Source organism: Ruditapes philippinarum, unplaced genomic scaffold (assembly GCF_026571515.1).
Source record: "Ruditapes philippinarum isolate M1 unplaced genomic scaffold, ASM2657151v2 ctg1158_1_1_1_1, whole genome shotgun sequence".
Lineage (NCBI taxonomy): Eukaryota > Metazoa > Mollusca > Bivalvia > Venerida > Veneridae > Ruditapes > Ruditapes philippinarum.
In genome coordinates, this window is record NW_026862469.1 from 112518 (window position 1) to 133908 (window position 21391).

Sequence of the window (21391 nt, forward strand, 5' to 3'; positions counted from 1 at the left end):
TCAGTACTTTTCAAGTTATCGCGGGATCCAGTTTTGTGGACGGACGGACTGACGGACTGACAGACGGACAGACGGACGGACGGACAGACGGACGGACGGACAGACGGACGGAGGGTAAACCTAAAGTCCCCTCCGGTAAACCGGTAGGGGACTAAAAAGCAGAAGAAATTGCCAGCTGTGCAATTGCGTAACCGGAAGCGTAAGTTACCGGCGTTGTCTTGCTGAGCCTCGCTCCAGTGGTCATCTGTTCCGGTCAATATGTTTAGCCATAATAGTGTACATGTCGCCGATAACGTGATAAAAGGTCTATAAAATCTAATCTGTTTCAATTTTCAGATCGTCTGCTAATGTAATTAATTGAATAATTTGAAAAATAATGACAATTTAAAATGTAATAAAATTCTGTGCCGCCGAACATCCGCATGGGATTGTATGTGCAAGGCCTACCATAAAGTATTAAGTGATTTTAAATTTATTATCTGGTAAACATATCATTCTTCCAGGGTATTATTTGTTAGTTATATTTTTAGCTCGACTATTCAAACTATCCCAGTCACCCGAGCGTCGGCGTCGGCATAACCAGTTTTTGTAACACCTCAAATATTTTCAATGTATATTGACATATGGTTTTGAAACTTTGCATCATGCCCCTGACCTGTAGACAAGAGGAGGTAACTCTATCAAGCATTTTGACAGAATTTTGCCCCTTCTTCGACTTTGAATTTACGTTAAAGTTTGCGTACCACCTCAAATATTTTCAATGTCCATTGATGTATGGCTTTGGAACTTTGTACATTTGTTCACCATCATGCCCCAACCTGTAGACAGGAGAAGGTAACTATAGCAAACATTTTGACAGAAAAATGCCCCTTTTCGACTTGGTTTGTGTACCACCTAAGATTTTTTCACATTTCATTGACATCTTGCTTAGGAACAAGTTAAACTTTTATACATTTCTTTGAGAGCATAATAGGACTCTCTCTAAGGCCTATAACACTCTAACATGGATTAGAAAAAATGGCCATTTTGTGAACTTAAAAAAAATAACATTACCAAGGCCCTTTTACTATCAAGCACTAAGAATAGGCGAGCGTGCTGTTTTACCGACAGGTCTTGTTTCCTTCTCTTTTCCCCTCAGTACGTTGTAGAGGTGGCTTAGGGCATTGGCAGTGCCAGAAGAACTTTGGACGGCGAAAAAGAAAACCGAAACTGGTATTCTGCGGAACAGGTGTCGATGTCCGAACTAAAGCCGAGGGGAGCGGTCCTACCAAGTAGGTAGGGAGGAAGGGTGCAAGGATGAGTGAGCCCCTAGCACGAAGTGACGGCTTGGAAGGCAGGCCCTTTGCTTGGTTCAAACAGCCATTTTACGTAGTCACTCAGTGTGGATGACGTTTATTCTTTTAATAATGTGTTTAGGTCATACACCACTTAATTAATCACGTTTATATGAAAGTTGTAAGACAAATGTATCGTCCCCATTTGAAATAATATACATATGTCACGGGGTAGAATAATAACTACAACTCCTGGCATTGGTTAGTCACATTAAATGCATGTATATGAGGAAAAAGCCTAAAAACATTATTTACATAATTATAATACAAGTTAATTACAAATACATAAAATACAATGATACAACAATTAAGCGATGCATATTAGAATTATTTCAATGAAAAGAATGTTACCACAACGTCTCAATGAAAAATGAAAACAGGGTCTTTCAAATAACATTTTCCCCCTGTAAAATCAATTTATATTTTGTCATAAATTAAAAAAAAAGCTTATGAAACTCGGACCTATTTTCAAATATAAGCAGTAGATTTTTAACTTGACACCGGGAACGAAAAATTCCCAATTTCATTGTAAATTTATAAAATTGTTTCTTTTTAAAGAAAAAACTTATATTGTAATGTTGCCAGTATTTATTTACCAGTACAGTATTTCTTTTTTATAAATTTATTAAAATATTATCTTGTTATTTGTTTTTTAACGGTGATACACTATGCTAATGATGTAGATAACCTTATCACATGACTCAGCTGAGACATCTTTTTTCGTAAAATTGGTCCGAGCACAGACCGTTCTATTTGAAAGACACTGATGAAAATAATAGTAAATTATTTTTCCTATCTAAAATTCTATCCAGTAAACGCATAGAATTTTATGTGATTAGAATCTATTTGATATTCTATAGGACTACACGTGAGCACGTGAGAGGATAAAGACTAGGATAGTTCGCAACCAATGTATTAACTTTCTCCCACTTCTTTTTCATACAACGAAAAAAAACAAAAACGACTGAACATACAAAAACAATTTACAAAATTGCACAAGATAACGAAAATAGTTAAATTGTTTTGGATGTATCCGTGAATTTCCGTGAGTAAGCGTATACGCTACGGAACCATCCGATATAATTAAAATAGCAGACGACAACAAACGCAACGCAAACGAACGACAATTGACGCATGCGCGGACATTAAGTAAAATTTTCTCGCGTCTAATTGACAAACAGTGCACGGCAAAATGAACACTAAATCGACCCGTGACATATACCACAGTTTTTGAAGGATAGGGTCTCAATATTGCTGTCAAAAAGTACCTACAAATTAATGCAATTTCTAATCCGCAACGGAATCAAACAGTATTTTAATGATGTGCTCATAAAAATGGCGTTTCATTACGAAAATTCATACACTTTATATACAATAACAGCTATACTGTATAGCTGCCTCAAAAAACGACCATGACACGCGGACCTCTTCATGCCTTTTTTTTTGTCAGAGCATTATACCTTATTCTGATGTCAAATAGAACCTCAAAACTAATGCAATTTATAATCCGCAACGGAATCAGACAAATAAGTGGAGCTCTATTTTAGCGGTTCGCTAAAAAATAAAAATTTAACGAAAATTTACACTATCGCGTCTAATATCCCCTTCATACCTTCTGAAGGTAAAGGGAGGCAAACGCAGATTCTTGCGGCTCAGTGTGTTAGTAGAGTAGTCTCCCTTATTTTATAAGCAAAGGGAAATCACTCTTATCAAAAGTTTAATTCGAAAATGAAAGGAGAAATTATCTTCCTGCTAATTTCAAAAGTAGATTTTAGATAGATAAGGTAGTGACAGGTGGTCTCTCACACGCAAACACGTGTACGATCTGTGTAGATCCGGTAAGTTTTGTTTTTAATGTTTGTAAATAAACACAAATATATGAAAATTAATTGGAGATCTAAGCATAACAAAGGCCAACTTGCATTTGCAAACTTTTATTATTTACAGAACTTGCTACAGTAGGAATCAATTACACGATGCTTATCTTCGGTATGAGTAGGTCATTCATGATTGATGAACATTTTATCGTTCAGTGTTTTCATCTAGTGTGGGTCTATCAATGAAAAATGCAGAGCAGAATAAATCACTGTTCAACAATTGATTTTGTAAATTCAAAATGAAGTTATGTTTTTGTTTCTCAGAATTAAAAAGCCAATAAGTTAGTTGACAATTTTCTTTTCATTTCATTAAAAGTCAACAGTAAATTGGAGTACATTGTTCAAAAGTATTGATTAACCAGGAATCCGGATGGGGTCTCAATATGTACAACCCTCAAGTTGTAAGGGAATAAAAAATTCAGACAACTGTCAACCTTTTTCAACACTATTGTTTTTTTGATGGCATTTTTTTCTACAGTGTTTGTAAAGACATTACATTCAAGTTTTTGGAAATGTAATGACAATCCTTTTTTTGAAATTTTTCTTTTTGCAAACTAAATTATCGTTATTTTTACAATTAGCCTGTTTATGACAAATTCCCAAATTTTCCCAGCTTTTTTTGTGACCATGAATAGAACATCAGGGTAGATAACAAGTCTGATTTTTGGAGCAATTGCTAGAGTAATATCCCTGTAAGTAATCCAGATAATTTAATAGCGCTACCAGGGTCTTTCTGGCGCTACTCAACAATGTAAATATTTTACTGATTCCATTTGAGATGGATGTCACAGTGAAACATTATATTTATTAATAAGATAGCTATTCTGTTTATGCCTTATAGGAATAAGCAAGTCATTTTTAAAACTACATAATTTTGTACTGTTTTAGGTTTGAAGATTAACGCATTATCTTCAACTGAAATATGACAGAGTCAACAGAGTTGAGATCCAGGAAGTCAACTGCTCGGAAAAAGAAAGCAGCAGATCATCATTCTTCTATTCAGGTAAACATGTATTAATAAAACCATTATTTCAAGTGATGACTAAGATGGTGTGCAATCGCCAACATTACAAATGGTTACTATGGCAACGGGTTGTTGCATTGCCTGGGCTTTTTTTCACAGGTTGGGGAAGCAGCCCAGTCCTTAATTTTGGGGAAAAATTACATAGTATTTCCAAAAGGGGAAGAAAAAACATGATGTAAATTCAATTTTTGGGGAAAACTGCATGATTTTGAAGAATTTTTCTTTTGGGAAGCAGCCCTATAACGGCCCCTACTATAGAAGGAAAAAAGCCCTGATTGCCAACATTGAAAATGATGACTATACTATGGTTATGGGGCTTCTGTGGCAGAATGCTTAATGTCGTTGAATTCAAATCACCCACCCCTTACTGCTGTGGGTTTAGAACCTGTAAGGGATGTTAAAAGTTGTTAATGCTGAGGTGCCAGCTTGTGCCTGAAGTAATGCATGTAATGGCACCTGTGGGAAACATACATACTGTAGAAGTTTTAGATAGCCCATATTACAAGTGATGAATGTGGCATTATTGAATTGCAAACATCAGGAATGATGACTTTATTCGTGCTGTATTGTATGATACATTTTAGACATTGAAGGCTGAGTGGTTATTATTGCTGAATTAGAATCACTTGCCCCTCACAGTTGTGAGTACGAATCCTGAAAGGGACATTGTATTCTAATATGTATAGAAGCTTATGTTATATAAATGTCAGTTATTCTACTTCTAAGGTGCCAGCTTCTGTCTGAAGAAAAAACATTGAGGAGCTTCTAAGGTCTTCACACACTAGTAAAGCTGGAAAGTAGCTATATGTCTTTAACCTTTACAGTTTCTAAGTGATGTTAAACGCAAAAGCCCATCCATAACATAAACTCCTTTAGGTATAGCACATTTGTCATACATACTTTACATATAACCTGATGTATTGCAATTATAATTCTTCAGACCAGGATTCATCATTCATTTGACATGTAACAGAAAACCTTTTCTCAGTTGAATTTATGTGATGGACTTTGCCTTTCTTACATGAATTTGACACTGTCCATTGCAAATATTCTGACTTGAAGACAGAATACCTAAATTAAGAAAACATCTAGTCTCAGTGCATGGATTTGCTGGCTGGAGTGGCTCTATATTTATAGCATAGGTTAGTGGTGATTACCAATGGATAGTCTGGTATGTGTGATATAGGTTTAGTGTCAATCTATAGACACTAATGGAAACTCATTTGGGTTACCACTTAGTAAGATTATGATAAATGTTACTTTTAAAGTGCAATATATACAGAGATTACTCCGTTCTAGGGAAATAAAACTGTTAATGTACCATGTTAGGTCTAAAGCTCATCATACAACACAGATTCAATAATGTTTATTTGAGCAATGGTAGATCAATCTTGTTGATTTTCAGTATACATGTACTAAAAGTTGGTTTTTCTTTCAGAAAGGGGAGAGAACTGTTGAAGGGAATGGAGAAGATATTGTGACAGTTGTCAATGTTATTATAGGGATAGCGGCTATGATAGCTTTGGGATATACACATGCTGTCTATATGTCTACAATACATGAGAACTGGATGTGGTTCTCCAATATAAAGGTAAATATTGTCATTTTGCTTCTGCGACGGTGATGGGACTTTGCATGCTCGGCCAGATGTCGTCTACTGAAAAAGTCGTCTGCAACTCTGCACATTGTTTAAGTTTTATCAAAATTAATTAAAATTCAGGAGAAATATTGTGGGCATGTCAGCCTTCTTGATGTCATGTTACTTGGCATCTCGTCTGGTATTAAAATGTTAGCAAAGGTTATTTATTATTATGAATCACCCCTGACAGTCTAATGTTTAGTTATGTGCTGTAATTCCAGCATGAATATGATAGTGCTGTGATATGAACAACTACAATAAGTGTATTATAGTGGTTAAAGGTTGGAAAAAATCATGTAGGGTGTTAAATGGTCAATATTTATTTAGATACATCTTAAAGTTTTAATGGTAATTTTTGAATGTAGTTAATGTGGACTTCTCACTACTTTAACTCTAGCTATTGTGAGGTCATTGACCAAGTGGTTAAAGTTGTTGACTTCAAAATCACTGTGGGTTGAATCCTGCTTAAAAATCTATCACAGAGTCCTCCATTTGATCTGTCAGTGTAAAACTTTTCCATAGTATTTTTGTTTTTGATAATAGAACTGTTTTATTAATCCTGGCATAACATTGTTACAATTTAAGAAGAAAATGCCTAATTGACAGCTATACTGTTGACAAAGCGACACATCTGACTTGCGGAATTCTAGTTACGAATTTATTTTAGTTTGATTGTGTTGGAAGCTATAAGCTTATACACATACTCTCAAATCTGTTGGAACTAACCAGTACAAAAGCAATGAGTCTAATGTTTCTTGTCTTAGGAAACAACAGGTTGCCCCTTGAGAAAGAAACTTTACACTTATTTCCTTGAGCAAGAAACTTTACTCCCGAAGGGAGAGCATATAGTCACCACCTTGTCCGTCCTTCCGTACGAACCCAGAGGTACTTGTGTGACTTGGAGAACAATGGGTAACAATAAATTCTGTTTGATCCTATTCATTCCGTTTTTACTTGTGTGTCTTTTTATAAGCCATGTGTGACTTAAAATGGCCAAAAAGATCACAAAAGTACCATTTTGTGAGTACGTCTGTCTGTCAGTCCTTTGTCTTGTCCGGAGCATAACTTGAAAACCCTTGGAGATAATTTGTTTACACTTCATACAGTGGTAGAGGGCATTGATGGGGAGTGCAGTGCCAAAGAACCATAACTCTATTTTGCCCGGTTTTTGAATTATCACCCCTTTTAAAAAAATCTTTTCCGGGATATAATTCTAAAAGTATAAGAGATATCAACATGAAACTTTGTAGGTAAATAGATCTCAATGGGTAGATGTGCAGTGCACAAGAACCATAACTCTTTTTTGCCAAATTTTGGAGTTATTGCCCTTTGTTAATTTTAACACTTTGAACTTTGTCAGAAATATAACTTGAAAACCCTTGGAGATAATTTGTTTAAACTTCATACAGTGGTAGAGGGCATTGATGGGGAGTGCATTGTCAAAGAACCATAACTCTATTTTGCCTGGTTTTTAGCTCGACTATACGAAGTATATGGAGAGCTGTCCTACTCGCCCCGGTGTCGGCGTCCGCGTCGGCGTCCGCGTCCAGATTTTAGATTAAAGTTTTGGTGCAGTAAAATATTTTTCACTATAACTTTGTCATTTCTTAAGGTATCAACTTCAAACTTCAAATATATGTTCCTTATCATCAACCACATCTTATGTGACAAGGTTCATAACTCTAGCACCAATATTTTCAGATTTATCTCCCCTTGAACTTAGAATTTTTCTTAAAAGATACTATTTTTTACTGATACTTCTTTATTTCTAAAGGGATCAACCTCATACTTCAAATATATGTACCTTATCATCATCCCCATCTTATGTGACAAGGGTCATAACTCTAGCACCAATATTTTCAGATTTATCTCCCCTTGAACTTAGAATTTTCCTCAAAAAATACTATTTCTTACTGTTTCTTCTTTATTTCTTAAGGGATCAACCTCATACTTCAAATATATTTACATTATCATCATCCCCATCTTATGTGACAATGTTCATAACTCTAGCACCAATATTTTTAGATTTATCTCCCTTTGAACTTAGAATTTTCCATACAAAATATTATTTTTTACTGTAACTTATTTATTTCTAAAGGGATCAACTTCATACTTCAAATATATTTACGTTATCATCATCCACATCTTATGTGACAAGGTTCATAACTCTAGCACCAATATCGCAAGAATTATCTCCCCATAAACTTAGATTTATTTACTAGAAAAATGTTATTTTTTATTTTAACTTTTTTATTTTTAAAGGTATCTACCTCAAACTTCAAATACTTATTCCTTATAATCATTTACATTTTATGTGACAATGTTCATAACTCTTGAAGCAATATTTACAGATTTATCTCCCTTTGAACTTAGGATTTTCTTTAAGAAATATAATAACTTCTTTATTTTTTAAGATATCTACTTCAAACTTCAAATATATATTTCTTATCATTACACAAATGTTGTGTGGCAAGGTCCATAACTCTTGCATGACTATTTCTAGAATTATTCCCCTTGCTCTTGGAATTTATGTTAACAAATGTTATATTTTTACTATAACTTAATACTTAATTATACATAATTGATTTTTCTTTCATAGTTTTGTCCTCCTTACTGCGTCCAGCATTTTATTAGTCGAGCTTCGCTGTCTCCTGTGACAGCTCTTGTTTAATTATCTCTCCTTTTAGAAAAATCTTGTCCGGGACATAACTCTAAAAGTATAAGAGATATCAACATGAAACTTTGTAGGTAAATAGATCTTAATCGGTAGATGTGCAGCGCACAAGAACTTGAACTCCTCCTTGCCAGATTTTGTAGTTATTGCCCTTTGTTCATTTTTACATTTTGAACTTTGTCAAGAGTTATCAACAAGAAATGTTGTAGGTTGATAGATCACATTAATTAGAAGTGCAGTGCAAAGAACAGTTACTCTGCCTTGCCTTATTTTGGAATTATTGCACTTTGAACATTTTCCAAGGACATAGCTCTGAAACTACAAGAGGTGTACTTTCCTGTGTCCAAAACCTATTTGGGGAGCATCACCCGGCTCAAACTGGGCTCTTGTTTTAAGGGGAAGCTGCAAGCACTAGCAGCGCTCAAAGTGCGTTACAAAGTATAAGTTTATAAATAGTTATTTAATAAAGAAAGGATATTAAATAAGTGTAGTCAACTTGTTCAATAAATTCAGTATTGAACAAGTTAAATAAAATTATATTATGCGAGCCTCTGGCGAGCAAAATATTATCTTATTCAACGAGAAAAATAAATTCAGTAATAACCTACACTAATTTAGTATTCTATTTATCACACACCTAAAATAAACACTGTTTAAAGTGCAAAAGAATCATTTTTCATTGACGCGCCTATAGTGTAACGCTAACATTTAGCGCATCTTTACACTATGTTTGTATAACGTAAATGATGTGACATCAAAATATATGCACGGTCATGCAATACGGAGTCGCAAAATCGGCACGGTTTGTGATAAAGTAAATTATGCTTTTAATGCAAGAGAATACTTTACAAAGTGTGACAGTGAACTATTTTGTGTCTGTGTTCGACAGTAACTAACATTATTTTACTGACATTATTCTTGCATCGTTAATAAAGTTGACTGATTAGTGTAGAACTCTTGATGTAAAACAAGCCTTATTATTTTCTCCTTCATTTATATCAAGTCTGCAAGTATCCCTGATTTTGAAAAATTACCCGTCTGCCGAGATAAGAATCAGAGAAAAAGACCATTGATCACCAGTCTTTTGCCGGCTTTAAATAACTTGTAATCTTAAGCAATGCAATTATTTCAGACTAATTTACCAAGACGATATTTTTCCCTGTCTGACAATGGGATATTACATTCTCTTGAAAGTATTTATGTTGTTTTTTTAAACCATTTTATTTTGTGATACAAGGGGTGCGATATAAGCATTTTTTAAGGAAAAAATCTGTTTTTTATGTTAGTTTATATATATGTCAATAATTTGTCATTCTGAAACTTGCTGGTATAAAATTTCTTGCATTGGTTGAAGAATGAATGTTTAAAGCATACAGTGCTTTTGAAGGACTAAAATTTAGTCTCATTCCCCTTTCCTCTGAAAGAAAATCTCCACCAGTCCCAATACAATGTATATTGTATTGCTTTGTCATTTGATTTGAGAATGGTGTCCTTTGAGAGTTTGAGAGTTAACAAAGGTAACTAGGTGTATATGTAACAGTATATATGTTTTTTCCCTATTTCTAAAGAAAAAAAAACAACAAAAAGCAATCAGTCTGGAAAAAAAATTGATATACAATTTATTGAAAGAGGGGGACATTTCAATGCTTTTGTAATTTGAAACGATAATGGTCACAAAGATGGACTGTTTTTTCTATGTTTCAAAATTTCCCCCTCACATTACTAGCATGCTTAAAGTTAGAAAAAAAAAGCATTGGCATGCTTAAAGTGAGAAAAAAACACTGGCATGCTAAAAGTGTAAAAAGGGAATCTGGTGACATGGCTTAAAGTGAAAAAACACACAAAAAATGCTGCTAATTATTTGTGATGATCTCTAAATTTTGATGAATAGTTTAAGATGTTCTGTACATTTCTGTTTCTTACTGTTATTATTTAGCATGAAACTATGTGCAAAATTTTCAATTTATTTAAAATACATCTAATAATTGCTGTTTTATCTTGGAGAGGTGATGTTGAAATCTTAAGTCCACCCAAACCTGTAATAAACGCCCCACAGTCAACCTCCATTTCTGCTTGTCAAAGTGCAAAAAGAGAAATAGTTCAAGGTTTCAATTTTTTCATTGTCATTGGCTCAGTAATTTTGCCATTCCTGTCATGGGCTTGATTAATTTCAGGTTTCAGATCATGTAAGACACAGGAACTATTATTAATTAGTCAACAAACTTGAGTATGTCAAGTCAAAATTGTTTAAATTATCTTAATTGTATTTTACTTACTCATTGCTATAAGTTATTTATGTAATTATCAATTTAAATGCACTACATCTGGGGTTATAGATAGTAGTCACCAATTAATGACAAAACTGATAAATTAGCTACAACAAATTTCAATTATAAACACATTTATTTAATACAAATTGTCTTTTTATACTTATTACAAGTTTGATAAATTGTTATGTTTAACCATTACTATGCTAAATATTTTAAATCTATCTATCATTTTTAAGGAAAATAGCAAAATATATACTGACTGAATAGTGAACACAGTTCAGACCAATTGTTCAGATGGCATGGCTGATTTTAGTCTGCATTAGCCGAGTGGGTAGATTGTCACTGCATCTTTATATACACTTTAAACCTTAACGTGCTGGAACCAAAAGTGATTTGTGGGGCCACCAGCTTTAGAAATAAATGGAGGGATCATCATTAAAGTTGGTCTAAAGCACCCTCAGAAAGTCTTCATCAAAATTATTGTAGTTGAGAATTAGTGAGACTGATTTTAGGGGCTGCAGTTGCTAAAAATAGATTACCTTCTTTTAATGAAACAATAAATAGGTCATCACATAACTTTGTCTAAATCAACCTGACAGTGAATTCCCTATCAAGTTTGCAGAAATAAATTGACCAATAAAGCTAAAAATGCAGCATTCATGAGTTAATTAATTAACTAAGATTATTTACTGCTTGCGCTAAAATAGTTGTCACCATTTGATGAATATCACCTAACTCTTTCAAGTTTAGTTAGCTTCTATGTTGGTTTGCTGGGGCTAAAAATTTGGAACCAATCTTAATACACCTTTTTGCAATATCAGATGGATGACCATCGCTTATCATATATGGTCTGTTGGTTCCTTTAAACTCGGGGCCTCTGTCAATTTTTGTATAAATTGATTTGGTTAGTCCTCTATAGATATTGAAAGGACTTTTTTGAGGATTGTACAATTATTTAGCAGCAATATTGTGTGTTCCAGAAGTAAAATGTCAAACTTTATTGTGAAGCAGAAAGCTGTGACCTAAGACATAAGTTATTTCAGTTGGAATTGAATGATCTATTTACTGGTAACCATCTTATCATGGTCTGCACTGTTTGCTATTCAATCTGTAATTTTTATGCCCCCACTGAGTGGGAGCATATAGCGTTGCACTTGTCCGTCTGAGTGTCCGTCCGTCCGTCCGTCTGTCCGTACGTCCCGAAATCTTGTGAACGCAACTCCTCCTAAACCGGATGGCAGATTTTGCTTAAACTTCCAGGGATGAACAACCTTAATGTGTAGATGGCAGTAAAGGAAGGAATTTTTGCTGCGACCAAATTTAACAGAATTATGGCCCTTTGTTGATTTTTTCACTATATACTATGTAGAAATTTTTTGAACTCAAATCCTCTTAAACTGAATGGCAGATTTTGCTTAAACTTCCAGGGATGAACAACCTTAATGTGTAGATGGTATTTAAGGAAGGAATTTTTGCTGCGACCAAATTTAACAGAATTATGGCCCTTTGTTGATTTTTTCACTATATACTATGTAGAAATTTTGTGAACACAACTCCTCTTAAACCGGATGGCAGATTTTGCTTAAACTTCCAGGGATGAACAACCTCAATGTGTAGATGGTAGTAAAGGAAGGAATTTTTGCTGCAACCAAATTTAACAGAATTATGGCCCTTTGTTGATTTTTTCACTATATACTATGTAGAAATTTTGTGAACTCGACTCCTCTTAAACCGAATGGCAGATTTTGCTTAAACTTCCAGGGATGAACAACCTTAATGTGTTGATGGTAGTAAAGGAAGGAATTTTTGCTACGACCAAATTTAACAGAATTATGGCCCTTTGTTGATTTTTTCACTATATACTATGTAGAAATTTTGTGAACGCAACTCCTCTTAAACCGGATGGCAGATTTTGCTTAAACTTCCAGGGATGAACAACCTTAATGTGTAGATGGTAGTAAAGGAAGGAATTTTTGCTGCAACCAAATTTAACAGAATTATGGCCCTTTGTTGATTTTTAGTTTTCAATTTGTGGCACATGTTGTCCAAAAAATATTTGACCTAGAGTCATAAGATTGACAGAACAGTGGCGTGTGGGGGCATCCGTGTCCTATGGACACATTTCTAGTTTTTTTAAATTCTTAAAATGATAAATGGTTTGTCCAGATTGAAAGATGGACAAGTCCATTTAAGATATTGTAGTGCGGACAGGGTAAAAAGCAATACATGTACATGTTCTATAGTAATTTCTGCTTAATCATCAATCTTCATCAATCTTCATAATTTTAGATCAATTAATAATTCCAAGTTTATTTTATTACAGATTGAATATATTTTACACTAATTAAAATCTTCATGGTGATTTAATAATTACGGTTTTATTTATGTAATAATTAACACCGAACAAGAATTTTATGATGTAAAATTTGTCACTGTCTGAAACGTTTATGTAGGCATGTGACATATCTCGATCATGCTTGAAGTTAAACAATGGAGGAATTATATATCTGTGTTTATTAGAAATTTTAATAAACTCCTTGCATCCTGTCACATTGTTGGTTTTTTTTTTGGTCGGTGCTGTAAATCTATAAAATCGTGTGAAAGGTAATCTATTTATAGATCATGTCAGAGGTAATCTATTTATAGAGAAAGAGAATTATATGGTCTTACAGTAATTTGTGATTTTCATGGCCTATAGCTTTAAAGCAGTGCACTTCAAGACTTAACCAATTTTGTTTTAAATGGTTTCCATTGGTGTATAATTATATTTTCAAGCATACAAATAAATGAGCCCTTACCATGGTTGAACCGGAGGTGATTAGCCTTTACCACCAGTGTAGTGCCGAGCCCAGCATTCTAACCAGTCTCTATACTGTTTGCTGACCATCTTTCAAATTTTTATCATGATATCCCCAAAATTGATAATGGATAGTCATAATGGCCAGTCCCAAAAATGGAAACTGTGCACAGGAATTCTGCAGACTAAAGGTTTAATCAGTGAGCGATCTGGAACATTGCACCACTATACATGCTGACCTGGCTCTATACTGATTTCATTAGATAAGCAGAAAAATAGTAGATTATTCATTGCTAGTGTTTATAAGAGTTAAATTTAAAGTGAATTGGTCAATAATCGAATATCTGTCATACCATATATAATTTTGATGATAAAATTCATAAATAATTAAGATGATAGAATTTAGTATCGTACAAGAAAACAAACCACAAAATCATTGTATTTGGATGCTGTTAAGAAGTGTGAGGTATATGGTCTGATATGACATATCTATAAATAGCAGATAATTAATTGTTCAGGAACAGACTATTTTTATTCATCATATAAATGTTTCATTAAATCACTTTCCTCACCTTAAACTTAATTCTCTTCGTGCCAAAAGGCACATAAGGCATGGACATTTGCCAAATTTAAATCACTTTAATGCACTATTATCATTTTGTTTTCCAGAAAATTTTGATAAGAATATTCAAGTGATACATTTCTATATTGTTTTAATCAATATTTTAAATACTTATTGAGAATATACCCATGGCAGACCAATCCACTTTAAAGAGAAAAAAAAGATGAAATTTAAATCTCCGTGAATTTTACTCACTTTACAATATTCTTAGCCCTACAGATTTATTATGTGTTTCAATAATTGTGATAGTTTGCATTAAGAATAAAACATCTATGAAATTTGTGTGTGAAATATAATTTACATGTTTATAAATGATATTAATGGGAAAATGGTATTTTTTGCCAGGAATATGTGATATAAAGGATTACAGAGAAAATGATTGATTCAACTGTATAATTATAGATTGTTTCAAATGTTTGGCTTGAAATGGGCCTGATGGGAATTGAAAACTTTACACTTTAAAAGTATTAATTAATTACCTGTTATTTGCAGTCGGACTTTATTAATTTTTGCTTAGCTGAATCAAATGTTTTGATTTATGGTGAAATAATGCACATTTTTGTGGGTTTTGCTTATCAGAATGAATCCTGTGAATGTAATATTTTATTATGCAATTAATTTAAAATTATACTATCAAAGGAAATGTCTATGTGAATGTGTAAGACAGATTCATTCAGCAGTTTTGATGAAACTTGATAAATATTTCATCATGATTTACGGTAAATGAGACCCATGAGGTTCAAAAGCCTTGAAAAATAAAATTTAAAATTCTTACATAGACCAGCTGGGCATTTAAAATTGTACAAGATGAAAAACAAATAATAGAGAAATAAACTTTAATGATGGAAAAAAAAAAAAAAATGAAAATCTTACTTAGACCGACTGGTAAAAGATGAAAAATTAATAATACAGAAATACACACAAAATTAAATTGAATATCAAAATTTTGCAGGATTGATAAATAGCCTTACATTTGAGTTAAAAACTGTTAAAAAGGACATTTTTGCAATTTGAAAAAAAAAGATTATTCTGGAAAAAAGTGAGGAAATGATTTGAATTTTTGCACTCAACTTATTGGTATACATCTACATAAAATAATATTAAAATCTTCCAGTTGCATCATATCATAAAACCTCATTGGAGTTGATAGTGAAGACACATCATTGCATTTTGTTAAATTATAAGATTAAAGGCACATTATGCCTCAGAAATAAATATATTTTTTAACCTCTTTAGAAAGAACAAACATGAATTCTTTAACGTTTAAATGATGGTTTTAGTGTCTGTTAAGATGCTTATAGCAGTAAATGTGAAATAGTTTATTAAAGTAGCAAAATGTAAACAAAGTTAAGTATTTTGACTTCCATACAAGATACTTAATCACTATGAATGTACTAATTGCCAAAATCAATAGATGATGAAGATGCCTCAGACTTTTGATTGAAACTATAAAAGTATACCAAAAATAAAAACATTGAGAAATAAAAATAAAAGCATTTTCTGAAGTATAATGGGCCTTTAAGATATGTTTCATACGGGATTATAAGATATAACATAGAGATAGTTGAGAAGAAACCTCAGAAAACAACTAATACATGATTATAATGTGTAATTATTGGCATGTAATTTTATCTTGCTGAAAAATGATCATACATTTGAAATGCTTTTAGATGAATTAAAAAGGGATAAGATTACTAAATATGTAAACATTGTATCTTCTTTCTTTGATCAATTTTAATTGTTTGATTACTGGTAGTCAGTGAAGTGTTGGTTGCTTGAAGCCATAGTTGAGTTTGATAATTTGATTCCATATATAACTGTGGTTACCATGGTAATGTGAAAAGAAAAAAGAAACAAGATTTTTATCATGGATTTTAAAAGGAAAAGCTTCATAAACAAATCGCAAATATGCACCGGAATTGAACCACTAACCTTTTCATTTGAAAGAAACAAGCTAAGCCTTTTGTGGGTTTTGAGCCCAAAGCAGCAAGTCAACAGCCTATTATAACTACAGCCAAGGTAATTATTCACTGCTGTTAGTGAATGTCAAGGTCACAATCTGCCATTGATTTTGATACTAAAGGTCAAGGTCACAGCTGAAAGTGAATGTCAAGGTCACAATCTGACTAAATATCAAGGTCACAATTGTAATGAATGTCAAGATCACAGCTGATAGTGAATGTCAAGGTCAAGACAATACTTTTTTTGTAAAGAAAGTTAATTGTAGACTAATGTTTGAAATACTTTGCCCTTGCATTAAAGTGCAGATGAGAACATTTTGCATAAATGTTATTGTCATTGATTTAAATCAAAGCATTTATGGCATGTGAAGATAAATATGATAATATGTTTATTTTGATTCTAGTATCATCATTAATTTGATGGAAACTCTTCAACAATGAAAGGAAAATTTCTCATGAGAATTCAGTTTATCATCGTACTAAAGTTCAGTCTTGAAATTTGATCTGATTGAAGTCTGAAAAAAAATCTGAAAAATATGTCAGTAAATCATTAAAGGATATTTTAAACAAAGCAAGATGGCATTTTTAAACATGATTTGTAGACATGGCTGATTGTTTATGATATTTTTAATGGCAGGAAATCTATAGAACTTAATGGAGCTTAGCATCATATTATTCTTTATCAGGTAACAGATTATTTTCTGGTATTTAAAAAGTGAGGAAGATTTATTTCAGACACTTGATATACCTGTATAAAGGATCCAAATTTGATATTATTTGATATTACTCACTTTTGTATTACATGAATAAAATTTTCCTGTCAAAGTTAATGTCAATGTTATTTTAAATGAAGTAACAATAAATATAAGAGTTTTACTTATTACATGATAAGTAAAAGCCAGAAAACATAAATAAAAGCATTTTAATGAAAGTTAAGATACTTTTCGTGACCCAATCAGCGGTGGCAGTGGTGGCATTTGTTAACCTTTTTGGTCATTTAGTTTTCGTTCATGGTTATAAACTTAATTAAATACTTACAATGCTATCATATTGGAACTTGGTATGTGAATGCAACTTGGTGAGTTCTACTTGCCACACCCATTTCATGTCAAAAAGTCAAAGGTCAAGTTCACTAGAACCTTTAATAGGTAATAGGTCAAGGCCAATTTTCTCAGAAACAATCAAAGCTATTCACTTCAAACTTGGTACACTAGTCCATTATCTAAACCAGGACAATGGCAGATAATCATGAAATTATATTTTACAAAATTATGCCCCTTATTTGCTTAAGCTTCTTTAGAATTTTTTTTCCTTGGTGATTCTTTTCTTTTCAGGTTAATTTCTCAAAATCCACTTTTTTGCTTGTTCGCTTTAAAAACTGAAATGCATTTCAACAGAGCAGATACCCTGTAATCTTTAAAGTCATTTTTGCCTTATTATCTCATTTTTCAAAACTACTCTCATATTTTCGTAATTTACTTGAAAAAACATCATATTTTTTAAATACTTCCAAGGACAGATATTTTTCTACCAGTTAGTTATGCAAAATAATATGCCCCCTTTTAATTCTATACAGCACTGACAAAAGTGGAACATGATGCTACTCAAAGATCTCTTTTTTAATACATAATGGTTATATCACATTAAAACAGACTATATGACATGTGATATATTGAAATATTCCATGATATGGCCATCTGCTGCAGTCATATGATATAATGAAATATTGCATGAACATGGGTTGTCTGCTGCATTGAAATGTTTTCTTCTATTATCTGCCTGTCTTCTGCCATGATATGCCTGTCTGATGTCATGATTTGTTTTCTGCCATGATCTGCCTGTACATCTTCTGCCAAGAACTGCCTGTCTGCTGTTATGATTTGTCTTCTGCAATGATCTGCCTGTCTGCTGTCATGATCTGCCTATCTGCTGTCATGACTTGTTTTCTGCTATGATCTGCTTGAACGTCTCCTGCCATGATCTGTCTTTCTGCTGTCATGATTTGTCTTCTGCAATGATCTGCCTTTTTGCCATGATCTGCATGTCTGCTGTCATGACTTGTTTTCTGCCATGATCTGCTTGAACGTCTTCTGCGATGATCTGCCTTTCTGCTGCTATGATTTGTCTTCTGTCATGATCTGCCTTTTGCCATGATCTGCCTTTCTGCTGTCATGACTTGTCTGCTGCCATGATCTGCCTGTCTGCTGTCATGACTTGTCTTCTGTCATGATCTGCCTTCAGCCATGATCTGCCTATCTGCTGTCATGACTTGTCTTCTGCCATGATCTGCCTGTCTTCTGCCATGATCTGCCTGTCTTCTGCCATGATCGACCTGTCTGCTGTTATGATTTGTCTTCTGCAATGATCTGCCTGTCTGCTGTCATGATCTGCCTATCTGCTGTCATGACTTGTTTTCTGCTATGATCTGCTTGAACGTCTCCTGCCATGATCTGTCTTTCTGCTGTCATGATTTGTCTTCTGCAATGATCTGCCTTTTTGCCATGATCTGCATGTCTGCTGTCATGACTTGTTTTCTGCCATGATCTGCTTGAACGTCTTCTGCGATGATCTGCCTTTCTGCTGCTATGATTTGTCTTCTGTCATGATCTGCCTTTTGCCATGATCTGCCTATCTGCTGTCATGACTTGTCTGCTGCCATGATCTGCCTGTCTGCTGTCATGACTTGTCTTCTGTCATGATCTGCCTTCAGCCATGATCTGCCTATCTGCTGTCATGATCTGCCTGTCTTCTGCCATGATCTGCCTGTCTTCTGCCATGATCTGCCTGTCTTCTGTCATGATCTGCCTTTTGCCATGATCTGCCTGTCTGCTGTCATGACTTGTTTTCTGCCATGATCTGCCTGTACGTCTTCTGCCATGATCTGCCTGTACGTCTGCTGTCATGATCTGCCTGTCTTCTGTCATGATCTGCCTGTCTTCTGTCATGATCTGCCTGTCTTCTGTCATGATCTGCCTGTCTTCTGTCATGATCTGCCTGTCTTCTGCCATGATCTGCCTGTCTTCTGCCATGATGTGCCTGTCTTCTGTCATGATGTGCCTGTCTTCTGCCATGATTTGCCTGTCTTCTGTCATGATCAGCCGGTCTTCTGCCATGATCTGCCTGTCTTCTGTCATGATCTGCCTATCTTCTGCATGATCTGACTGTCTTCTGTCATGATCTGTCAGTCTTCTGTCATGATCTGCCTGACATGTATTCTAAATTCTGTCTGCTCTGGTGACTTCTTGAATGAATTTTATTTATTTGTCTTATAACTGTTAACATAATTATGTTCTTACTCTTAGACTTTGAAGAAGTAGCTTTTGGACTATGATTGACAGTAGTGTAAAATAAGTTTTATTTTGTTTGTCTGGTTGACATTGTCAGGTTCACTTTTACACACATCTTAGGCTTATTTCCTCCACCTGCAATTCTTTGTGGGTGAAGGGCTGGCAGGTTGATTTGAGCTCAAGTTGATGTTAGTTCAAAGTTCCATGTTGTCTAAAGTTTCAAAGTTTTTTATGTTGATTTATATGACATAATAAATATAAAATAAATTTTATGATTTTGTATTTTTTTCTGTAAAAAGAATAAATTTTTTTTTTGTCAAACAAAAACATTGTTCTGTAAGTATATATAGGCAATGTAAATTTGTGTAAGGGCCTCTGTTGCTGTGTTGTTTAAGCTGTTGAATTAATTGCCCCACACACTGCTATAATTTCTAATCCTGGTAGGCACTTTTGATTTTTCATGTGAATAAGATACATGTATCCAGGTAGCTAACAGAAGATTGGTGGTTCTATTCAGCTGGGTTTTTGTGGCTAAAGCATGCAGGGGCACCTAAGGTCATCCTTCACAAAAAAGCTTTGTCACCATATCATCTTAAAAGTGTCAATGTAACTTTAAAAAAAAAACAAAAAACAAACAACAACAAATAAATGTTTAGAAACTGTGTTGTTAGTCATTTGAGAAAAAAAAGTAGTGTCTAATCAAGGAGAGTGGTAAACTAGTGGTTAACTTAAGGTGTCTGCCTCTCTACCCAGGGATCATGGGTTTGAGCCCTACTCAAGGTCAGGACCATGTTTCTTCATATGACACCAGTACCGGTTGGTTCCAGGAAGGGGACTCAAAGTGGTTAATATAAGTTGCAAGAACTTTTTTCGCAATCAAGCTTAAATAAATATGTTTAAACTAATGCAGGTTTTATCAATTGTTGCAAGAACTTGTTACGCAATCAACCTTGATTAAATATGTTTAAACTAAATGCAGGTTTTATCATTTTTGCCCTTATTCAGAGATGGTCTCTCTGAAAGTTTGCATGCATGTATGTGATTATGGGGACATAAATTGTTCTGAGTTTAATAAAACATATCTCCCTGGATGGAGTTACGATTGCCCGGAGTTAGTAATCCCCAGAGTTAGGTTGCCCGGAGTTAGGTATTCATTGATTTCCTGCACGAACAAGCCTCATTAATTATTCTAGTAAATCAGAAACAAGTATTGGAAACAAAGATAATAGGATTCCGCCATTGAGGGGAAATCATAGCCATTATTGATTTTTATTGTGGACAGTGGTCACCTGCTATTAATGATGTACAGAACTAGTGATGTACAAAAATCAATTGGTCCAATAATTATTCTTCCGTGCTGAAAAGTAAATTTTTTTTTCTATTCAGAAAGTGCTTTTTTCCTGACTTATGAGTGACTGAAACTAGAAATTACAGGTTTGTTAAAAGTCAGTATTTTATGAAAGCTGCCTGAAGTAGTGGTTTATTACTAAGATCTGCGTCTTAAACCAATAACCGTTTTACAGTGGTCTATGCCTGTATTGGATATTGGATTAAAGGAATTGATCCCCGCCAGTGTGACAGGGACAGTAATGTATTCCTCGCAGTGTTAGGCAGTCACTCGTACAGTAGTTATATAGGAGATATCACAGAAAACAAAAAAAACAATGACCGAAGTAAGACGACGTAAAGGGGGTCGGCATAAATCGAGCCCTCATCAGCGCAACGGTTTCGCTAAAGGGAGTAGCGGTCAAAAAGAGAGCGTTACTATATTTGGATGGAGTATTCAGCAGTTTTTGTTGAACTTGTCGGGAATTATATTGTGCTTATATATTGGATTTAAACATTCATGTTATATGAGGCAGATACACGAGAACAATATGTGGTTTTCACATATAAAGGTTAGATT

General features: G+C 33.9%; 1 protein-coding gene across 2 annotated transcripts in view; it reads left to right on the forward strand.

Annotated features, from left to right (window-relative positions):
- Positions 1-3019: 3019 nt before the first annotated feature.
- Positions 3020-21391, forward strand: part of LOC132719180 (probable C-mannosyltransferase DPY19L3) — a 64512-nt gene continuing 46140 nt past the window's right edge. Inside the window, exons 1-3 of one of the 2 annotated variants that reach the window (XM_060702929.1) lie at positions 3020-3172; positions 4100-4214; positions 5674-5826. In XM_060702929.1, the coding sequence (XP_060558912.1) occupies positions 4134-4214; positions 5674-5826 (234 nt within the window). In that variant the 5' untranslated portion in view covers positions 3020-3172; positions 4100-4133. Of the gene's footprint in view, positions 3173-4099; positions 4215-5673; positions 5827-20874; positions 21384-21391 lie in introns of those variants that run through there. The other variant, XM_060702928.1, reaches the window with a different exon arrangement.